General features: G+C 35.9%; 2 protein-coding genes across 2 annotated transcripts; one reads left to right on the top strand and one right to left on the bottom strand.

Moving 5' to 3' along the window:
• Positions 1 to 2422: 2422 nt before the first annotated feature.
• Positions 2423 to 4009, top strand: LOC132298883 (dof zinc finger protein DOF2.5-like). The gene has a single exon (XM_059795223.1). It carries the CDS (start codon positions 2922 to 2924, stop codon positions 3636 to 3638), a length of 717 nt encoding a protein of 238 aa, XP_059651206.1. The 5' UTR covers positions 2423 to 2921; the 3' UTR covers positions 3639 to 4009.
• Positions 4010 to 4080: 71 nt separating this feature from the next.
• Positions 4081 to 9326, bottom strand: LOC132298885 (uncharacterized). Its single transcript, XM_059795224.1, has 3 exons — positions 8868 to 9326; positions 7448 to 7596; positions 4081 to 4489 (listed from the first exon to the last, which is right to left on the bottom strand). The coding sequence occupies exons 1-3, from the start codon at positions 9042 to 9044 to the stop codon at positions 4354 to 4356; spliced, it is 462 nt and encodes a 153-aa protein (XP_059651207.1). The 5' UTR covers positions 9045 to 9326; the 3' UTR covers positions 4081 to 4353.
• Positions 9327 to 10157: the final 831 nt, after the last annotated feature.

The raw sequence follows: 10157 nt of genomic DNA, 5'->3' as shown, positions 1-10157 counted from the left end.
AAAATATTGTATTTCATATATATAAAAATTTTAAATATTATTTCTAAAAAACGATACGCACGGCTGTCTCCCTTTCTCTCTCTAAAAGCTATGCACGGCTGTCTTCCTTTCTCTCTTTAAAAGGGAAGAAGGAAATATTACTAACTCCGGTGAGGCAAAGAAGAAGAAGTGAAGATCGAAGGTTTGAGGCGAAGAAGAAGGGAAGAAGGAAGGTCTGAGGGTTAGAATTTGAATTTCGAATAAACGAAGATGAAGAAGAAGGGAAGGGATAATGAAGAAGAAGGGAAGAAGGTTTGAGGCTGGAAAAGTTGGGATAAGTTGGGATGCACCTTAAGAAAATATTGGGTTGTACTAGAACGACGGTGAGGCGAAGAAGAAGAAGTGAATAACGGCGGTCTGAGGCGAATAAGGCGGAGGAAATAGTACCATTTTAAATGGTACACTAGCAATTAAAATGTTGGGTTGCACCTTAAGAACATGTTGGAATGCACTTTACAAATAAGGTGGGATGTTTGTACGAAAATGTTGGGATGTACCTTAGAAAAATATTATGATGCACCATTTTTCAAATACGTCGGGATATATGCTACGAAAATGTTGGGAAATTGTTGTGATGCAGTTGGAAAATTGTTGTGATGTAGTAAATGAGGATAATTTGGGATACATGTATAATTTTCAGATTTTATTTTCAAAGAAATCCTCTTATATTTATAAGAATGGCATAAACAAAGAAATCGTACCTCTTGCTTCGATTTGGAGAAGTCTGATATGACCTTCAATTTGGAAATAGAATCGCTTATTCTATTTCGAAATAAAGCCTGCTTCCTGCTTCTATTTGGAAAGAAATCGAATTATACCTGGGTTGATTAATATTTTGGGAGAGAGAAGGGTAGCTGGGTGGCGGGATTTCAATTTTATTTCAAATGGGTTGTTGAAATGAAGGAGGGAGGGAATAAGAAATAAGGGAGGAAAGAAGAGTATATTTGAACACTGGATACATATATATATATATATATACACACACACACACACAAAAATTATATATAAAGCAAATACAATTTTTTATCACCATGATAAGTACTGTTCATTCACAACAATAGAGCAAATGGTTGCACTATTTCATCGGAGGTGAATTTTCACCGTATATATAAGTAGGAATAGCTCTTTATTTTCAGAAAGAGACACAAATTTCGCATACCATGCATGGAAGTTCACAAACATCTTCTTTACAAATATATATATATATATATATATATATATACACACACTTCAACAGTTAGATATGTACAGTAATTATGTATATATTGGGTACACCTCTCCCAAGATCCTATACAATGGTGCCATGCTGGTGGTTATAGACAGTGTAAGACCAAAAACCTATATGATATCACATCCCATGAAGCTTACAATGTTAAAGCCCGACCAGCACCGGTCTTCATTCGCCAAGGCGAGCTTCACCTCGTTCGTGGGTTGAGTCTGATTATTTACATATATAAATTTTAATTTAATATTAAATAATAAGGTCAAATTTATCATTTCACATTTTAATTAACGGATCAGTCATAGTTAAAATGATGAGTTTTGTTAATTCAGGGATAATTTAATTTTAGTGAGATTTTTTGCAGCAATTTAATAGTATAGGAAATTTTGTGATTTTAACTCTATATATGCACACGTGAAAAACTTAAATATATGGATATGGTTAACAAGTGATAAACACAAGCCCGACCCCTCTAATTTGAACCTGGCTTAACTCTGACCAACAATATTCCTTGCCCAAACCAAATTAATGGGCCATTTACATGTGGGGTGAGATGAGGCAGCACTCTTCAATAGTTTGCATCCACCAATTTTGATTTAATTGGCAAAATCTCTCATGTTGTGTTTAAAAGCACTGAGTAGCATGAAATTCAGTTTAAACTTTGAATTAAATTTTTTTTCTTTTTAATCCAATATACCGATTCAGTACTTCAAACATGATTCAAATATTTTAACATAATAACTTAAATACCACCTTTACCAACTGATCATTTCTAACAAATTGATAATTAAGATTAAGAGCAAAGTGGTGAGGGAACATGAATCAAGTAGTCTTCCCAATTATAGTCAAAAAAGAGAAACGACATACACTCACAATTCCACCCACAAGGAATAAAATAAAATAAAAACACCATTTAGAATAGATTCAAATAAAATGCGCACAAAAATATACACTAAAATATGATTTAACTAATGTAGCCAAAACAAACACGTCTTTCACTTTTTATTCTATCATACATAAAGTGAGCCAACATACAAACAACTCAAAACATTCTTTAGCCTCTTGCAGACAATTTTGTTTAGCTAAACACATCACTTTCATTTCTTTAGCCTTTTCTTCTGCTTCTTCTAAATTTATGGATACTAATGCTCAATGGCCACAGGTAGCTAAAGTAATTTATCTCCAACTTATTTTCTTCTGTGATTTCTTTTTCTACTTAATATATACAAGTTTCAGTGGTTCTATAAATATTATCATCATGGGAATTTATATCTTTTTGATGTGTTGTATTTTCATAGAAAATGCATAATGCACTCATGCTCAATTTTGTCCTTTTTTCTTTTTTCGAAATTAACACTTAATTTGTTCTTGAAACATAAAAGCTTGCACTACTGCACTTTTTTTTTTCTTTGCCCTTTTTCTTTTTGCTCATGTGATAACTGATAAAGCAATGGAAAAAGGTATTATTTGTTATTTTTATCCTTCCTATAGAATCCTCAAAGTGAAAGCTAACTTGGTTTTTCTGTCTGCTAGATTTGTAAGTGATAATAATTTGTTCTCATGTGGTGTGTGTGTGTGTGTGTGTGGGTAGGTGTTTCAGGATGTTGGAGTGGTGAAACCCAAGGAAGAGACAACTCCAAATATAAGCTCCAATCCTAGTATGTTAGAGAGAAAGGTTAGGGCAGAGAAGAAGCAAGCCTTAAATTGTCCAAGATGTAATTCAACCAACACCAAATTCTGTTACTACAACAACTACAGTCTCACTCAACCAAGATACTTCTGCAAAACCTGTAGAAGGTACTGGACTGAAGGTGGATCTCTCAGAAATGTTCCTGTTGGTGGATGTTCAAGAAAGAACAAGAAGATATCTACCGCTATATCCTACAAACTCCCTGATCTGAACCCACCAACCCTTTCACAGTTTTCTTCTCAAAACACTAAGACCAATGACGAAGCCCATGATCTTAACCTAGGCTTACCGGGTACACAAGAATATCACGGTGTTTCTCAATTTCTTAAGCTGCCCAAAATTGAAAACAACTACATGACCAATCACCATAATTCTTCTTCATCGACACTTTCAACCCTAGGGCTGCTTAGGTCTGGAATTGACTCCACGGGGTTCATCCCAACAATGATGAATCCGGATTCAAATACACCATACACATCAGTGTTTCCTTTGCATGACTTCAAACCAACCTTTAGTTCTTATACTGATGGGGTTGGGAGTACGTATGGAATTGTTGTTGATGGGGTTCAAGGGAATGGTGGAAGAAGGCTAATGTTTCCTTTTGGAGAAACAACTGAAGTTGATCAGAATAAAGGACAAGGGAATTCAACTGGATACTCAAATGGAATGCTAGGTGGGAGATCATGATAAAATAATACACAAAGGAATAAGAAAGCAAGAAGTTTTTTCTTATTTCTCTCTCTTTCCTTAATCTCTTCTGATAACATGGTGGTGGTGTACTGGCTTGTTTGGAGGTTTTGAGAACTAACTAGTTGAAAAATATATAGTTTCCTTGGTTCTTCACAGCATGTATTCATTGATTACTGTGAAAGTTTGAAGCTCATGGTTTCCCTAATTAATGATCAGAGCAGGAGCAGGAGCTATAGATAAAAAAAAAAAAAAAAAAAAAAACAAGCAAGCAAGGGATCTCATGGTCTCAATATATTTACCAAATGGGCAGTTACAAATTTGCAAGCATTACGATATAAGAAGGTTGGGCAATCTGTCTGTCCATTGGAGTCTAACTTCGAAATAACAAATCCATAGCCACTTTAGCAAATTGTACATTTAAAACGTTAAACACAAGGGATCAAGGAAACATAGCACTTTCAATATTCGGGGAAAAGCTGATAAGAATAGCCGTGATTCTCCTCATACACGAAAATTCTACTGTACAAATATAAATTAGTACACTTATTCCTTCAATATCTAAGGGAGAGACAGCTTGTAAAACAGTCCGAACAAAAAAAACATTACATGTCCGAATAGCCTTTCCAGTTCTGGCTTCTATACAGGGATATATGTGTAACAATTTAGCAAAACAAAGGAAGGATCAAAGCCTTATACACCAGCAAAAAACTCACTACTCTCCATTGATTCCAAAGATCCTGACCTTGTGCATATTAGGGAACTTGGCAATAACTAGCACAATCACTGCAAGAGTGTTGAAGAAGAGCATTGGGTTTTGGTAGTCAGTTGTGTGTGAGGCTATCAAGTACCTGTCAGGATAACAAAATAAAATGGATTGGTTATTGATAAGTCCAAGCTACTTACCAAATAAATAGTAATAATGATAATCTGTCCCAGAATTAACAAAAATCTGAGATCCACTCATATACATCATAGAAAATTAAATGAGGGTACAATAGTAAATTTACAAATTCCTTTAACACCATTAAACTACAACAAAGACTGATGGGGAGGTCAGTGTAATTTTATTAACAATGCATAGATCACTCTATAATTTTCCCAATTTAAAAAATTGGCATCAATCAGCAGGCCAAACAGTGAATAGATATCAGCTGTGTGGGTTTTCAGTTAAAAATGTATTCTGTTATGCTTCCAAAAACTTCATTAAAATTAACCTAGTGTTAAGATCAACATCTTTCACAAAAAAACTGGCCTGTATTTTATCAGCAAACCCCTCTGATTACCAAAAATAATCTTCAATGGCCATTTCAAATGGAAATTCATTGAATGTAGTTTCCAGTTTCTCAAACAACCCAGAAATTCACACATAATCATCTCCAATTTACATGGTGGTATTAAGGTTTTGTTGATTGCAGTAGTTTGTATCTAAATCATTAAAAGAGATAATACATGACATAATAGCTTGGGATGTGTGAGATGGCAACAGCCAAATTTATCCTTATCATCAAAGAATAATATAATTGTCTTTTACAGGATTAGTTAGCATACGAAGAATTGTATGTATGATGCCAAACACAATTTATCTACTCCATGGAGAACAAAAAGGGTTTACATGTAATGTATAGAAGAATATAGTAAATAAACACATACAAGCTTGAACCTAACCAAAAGATCAACCACTAAACTGCTATGGGCTATAGTGGTCCATGGGCCTTATTTATTTATTTTTATTTTTTGATAAGTAAGATTTTATTGAAAACGCTCAAAAGGGGAGCGGAACCCAAAGAAACACAAGGGCCAAAAGGTGCCTCAAACCTTCAAAGACGCCAAAAAAACAATAATCTCCTCAATAAATCTACAATCTCTCCCTGAGACACAACAAAAAAAAGTGAAAATAATAGAGAACTTAAGCATAGAAATAAGTTTCTCCTTTCCCTCAAAATATCTTCGATTTCTCTCGAGCCAAATGCACCACCAAATACAAAGGGGCTTAGCCCTCCAAGCATCTTGAATGAGAGCCCCAATAGAGACACCTCTCCAAGCCTCAATCAACCCTCTGGAGGAACAAGGCATAACCCAATGGACCCCAAATAATCCAACCATCAAATCCCAACAGTCTCTGGCCATGCTGTAATGTAAAAGAAGGTGATCAATGGTCTTCTCACCACACAAGCACAAATAACAACGATTAATCACCACCTGATTCCTGCTCCTTAAATTATCTGGGTTTAAAATCTTACCCAGGACGGAAGTCCAGGTAAAGAAGCTACCTTAAGGAGAGCCTTAGAGCGCCAAATAGACTTCCAGGGGAAAGGGCCTCCGGTGCCGACCGAAAGGCACCTAAAAAAGGACCTAACCTCGAAACGAACTTGAAAATTAGGGACCCAAAGCCAACAATCCGAATCCCCAACTGAGATCACCTAGCGATACAGGACCTCCAAAAAACGAGTAACCTCTTCAAACGAGTGAACTTTAGCAATAAGCATCCGTTGACAACTTTAAAGTCATAGTCCAAGTATAACATGCAGAGAAGAAGATCAAATTGGGGATTCTGAGTGGAGCACACCTGAGACCTCATGTAATAAGTTGAGTTTTAATTTGTGTTGTAAATAGGTAGGCAGACTCGACATGATATTCTTCATTAGGGTCCTTCGAAAGGTATTGCGTGTTCATCTATAATTGGATTCCAAAAGGACACTTTCTTTGAAGGAAACCTCAAATACGAGGTCGGGGACGCCCCAACACCACACCCCAGAATGTCAGAGAAGAAGACCAAATTGGGGATTTTGAGTGGAGCACGCCTGAGACCTCATGCAATAAGTTGAATTTTAATTGCATTGTATTTTGTATTAGGGTTTAGGTTACAATAATGCTTGGTGTAGTTTCACGCTTTCATATGTGTTCTCTTTTTTATAAATCAAGGTACTTTGACAACTTTGAAATTTTGCTGTGGTTCATGGGTCTTGTTATGTATATTATTAGGTTTTATATGGATTCTTTAGTAGTTGTACAGTAATCTTTAGTGGTCAAAAGTGCTAATGATTGTACTTCATCTCCTAAAAAACGTAGTCTATTACCTCTTGGGTGTGTTTTTAATGAAACCTTACTTATCAAGAAGACTATTTGATTCCGTGAGCTAAATCAATATTTTATCATTTCCTGGTTGAAGAGCCTCTAGTGGAAATTGTGCTTGCATAAACATGTCATCTCCGCTAATATCGAGAATTAGTGGAAAGAGTCGCAACTGTACCGCTGAATGTTTACTTCTTTACTGCTGATTGCAGAATGGAGGCAATGTAAATTTGATGTGAGCAAAATTCCAATCAAAACTTGTTGACCTTTCATAATCCTCACAAATGCTTTGGTAAATTGGATCTGAGGGAAAGGGATTGAGAAAGAGAAAGGGAGGGCGAGACATGCAGAGTTTAATGATATATTATATTATAAATAGCATAATCAAAGCTAACAAATGAGACTGTTATGAAGTGCCATAACCACTAACTTCACGATGACTCTCATATATTTGTATGACAGTCACTCAGGCACCTGGTTGCAATCACAAACATGTAAACGAATGGTAACAAGGAAAAGGTAACAATAGAAGGAGATAACTCAACATGCACAAATATAAATAGACCAAGAAGCAAACTAACTTTTAGACAGATGAAAGAATATACATATATACATTATACAAGAAGTTAGTACATAAAATATCACAAACAAAGATGGCCTCCAATAGGGTTGCATGACATCTAGATATCCAAACGGACCAAACCAAAAGGCTGATATGAAAAAAGTGAACTTACAGCACTATAGGTACAACAGTTAGGAACTTTCTGTTGTCCGTTAGCTGCTTTCCACTGTCGATCTGTTCCCACCAAGTCAACCCATTATAGATCCCCTGGTCATCAGCAAACGGAGTTCCTTTCTTCCAATGGAAGAAGTGATAAGTAACCTAAATGGAAAAACACACCCCTCAAGCATGCTATATAGAGCTTTGAAGCAACATAATAAAATGCAGAAACATATAAATTAACAAGGTAGGAAAAAACTAGAAATTGAGACAATCACATAAAAATCATAAGGGTCGTCAATTCGTAGTTCTTGTAACAATGTTGCAAAAGAAGACTTGGCCAACTATCTTTCCAATTTCAGCCATTAAGAAATAATTTGGGTTAATCATAGCAAGAGGTATAAAAATGATAAGGAATGGTAGCAGAGAGATTACGGAGTAAAACTAAAGTTCATTAAATCTTATTGAATGATTCCACAAAAACAACAAAATCATGTCTACTCAACTCAATAAAATATTTTCCCAACTATTTGAGGTCCATAACATGAATTAGGTTTTGTTTCCTTTATGGAAATAACCTCAGTCAAACCAAGTGTTATTATATCTTTCCTTACTATCTCAACCCATTTTAATTTTGGTCTTAACTTTCTCCAGAATTACCCTCACGCGAAACACTAAAACCACAAGTACAGAAATTAAGAAGAGAAAACAAATCCAAACAATATCACCTTTTAAGTAAAACATCAAGTTGCAAATGCTGAATTGAATGTGCATTAGTTTTAAAAGAGATGATCACCCTTTTCATAAAGACCCATATAACAATTGGCCCCAACCTTGAATTGGCTAAAACCCACCAATCAGATAAAACCTAAGCAAATAAAACCCAAAAGGAAATTAAAGATAACTAGTTCATTGCTCTGGTATCATGAAGAGTGGTGCTGTAACAGTACGAGAATCTAAGATTGCAGTCCTCTACAACCAATAAATTTATCTCGGACTGAGTCTCATATCACCAAAATCCAGATGTCCAATTTTGAGATCACCATGAATAGACATTCAACCTATGCAGACTGCCTAAGAAGTAAGACCCTTTAATATAAATTAGAACACTCTCTGCAACAAACATTCCAAAGCATTAACCTCTTCTTAATAAATATGGTTGTACTGAGGAACCCCTCATCAAAGCAATCTAAAATCCAAATTCAACGGCGATCAATAACATATAGGGAATAACGTCAACCCACAAATTCAAACGAGAAATATGAAATCTACTATGAACAAAATAACCTCATACCCTAAAATCAAAAACAGACAAACCCTGATTGATTGAATTATATTATATATGCAATAAATAAATAATAGATGCAAGTACATAAATTTAAACAGAGAAAGAGAGAAATGGGGGGTGGTACAGTATGGTATGGTATGCTTACACCAAAGTGAAAGAGATTGATGACGGTCCAGGCCATGCCGGGAGTGCAGCCGAAGATGGAGAGAACGAGGAGCCAAGAGAAGAAGACAATGAATATATAGATTGTCCATACACCTGGATACGTGAACCACTCCGTGTTCCGATTCAGATCCGTCGTTGGCACAGCTTTCACGTACATCTTGATCTTGATCTTGATCTTGATCTTAATCTTAATATGATGACGACGACGACGATAAAGTTTTTGGGGGTTTTCAGATTAGAAGGAGGTGATCAGTGCAATCATCTCCACCTCAATCCCACCGTCGTTTGTGTTGTTAAAAATGGATACGTCAACTCAATGCCCTAAAACAAACACAACACACAAAAACCTATACGTCTCTCCCTTTGTCTTCCTCCGTGTTGAAAGAAAAGAAAAGGAAAGGAAAGGAAAAGAAAACAAAAGAAGGAAAGGAGGAAACAGCAAGGAGAAGAGTTGTGATCCATTCCACTTGTGGATTTCCTCTATTTATTAATCCCAAAATTATCCAATAAACAATTTAGGTAACTGCCTCCCTAATTAGGCCCTTACTCACATAAAGAGAAGAGATTAATTTTAATTATATATCATGAGCGGAAATGGATCAAGTAATCTGTTCCTTTATTAAAATAGAATATCCACTCTAATACAGCCCCTGCTCTAAGTCGATATTATTATCCCAGACCCACACCTCAAGATATCTTGTATAAAGAAGATTATTTAACAGATAAAAACATTCATGAGGCAGTTAGTCTTCGTGTTCAGACCTATGGGTATGATTACTTACCTGGATCGGAAGTGATAAGCGTTATTTATCGCATCCATTACAAAGTACTTGATACTATGTGTCCCAATGCCATACGCAAAGACTCTAAAGGAGTAACAGCGTTGTGGGATACCAACATGTACACGTCAAATGTTGCCACAAAAAGGATGATTCCTTGGAGTGAGATAACATTTCCTGAACACTGGACGATTTCTAATGCCGTTCCAGCACAGCCAATTGCTAATCATAGCTTAGACTGTGTTATTCAGGACCAAGATGGTGATGTTTTTCTGAATTTCAAAAAATCCATAGATCTATCCAGATCTACATCATCTAAAGGAAGTCATCTTCCTTATCATGTTTCTTGTCCTCCTTCTCGCCATTCGATCTCGTCGGATTACCGAAAGGAAGAACTCCCCGAAGCTGTTGGTTCCAAACTCAAGCTGAAAGGAATACAGCAATCTCAGAATCAAATTCCGAGAGGAGTCTACGAGAAAGCACCAATAGGT

Source organism: Cornus florida, unplaced genomic scaffold (assembly GCF_030987335.1).
Source record: "Cornus florida cultivar Cherokee Brave unplaced genomic scaffold, ASM3098733v1 CherokeeBrave_3.0.0_Hap2_Chr03, whole genome shotgun sequence".
Lineage (NCBI taxonomy): Eukaryota > Viridiplantae > Streptophyta > Magnoliopsida > Cornales > Cornaceae > Cornus > Cornus florida.
Note: the sequence above shows the minus strand (reverse complement) of the source record. Positions and strands in the feature narration are given on the sequence as shown.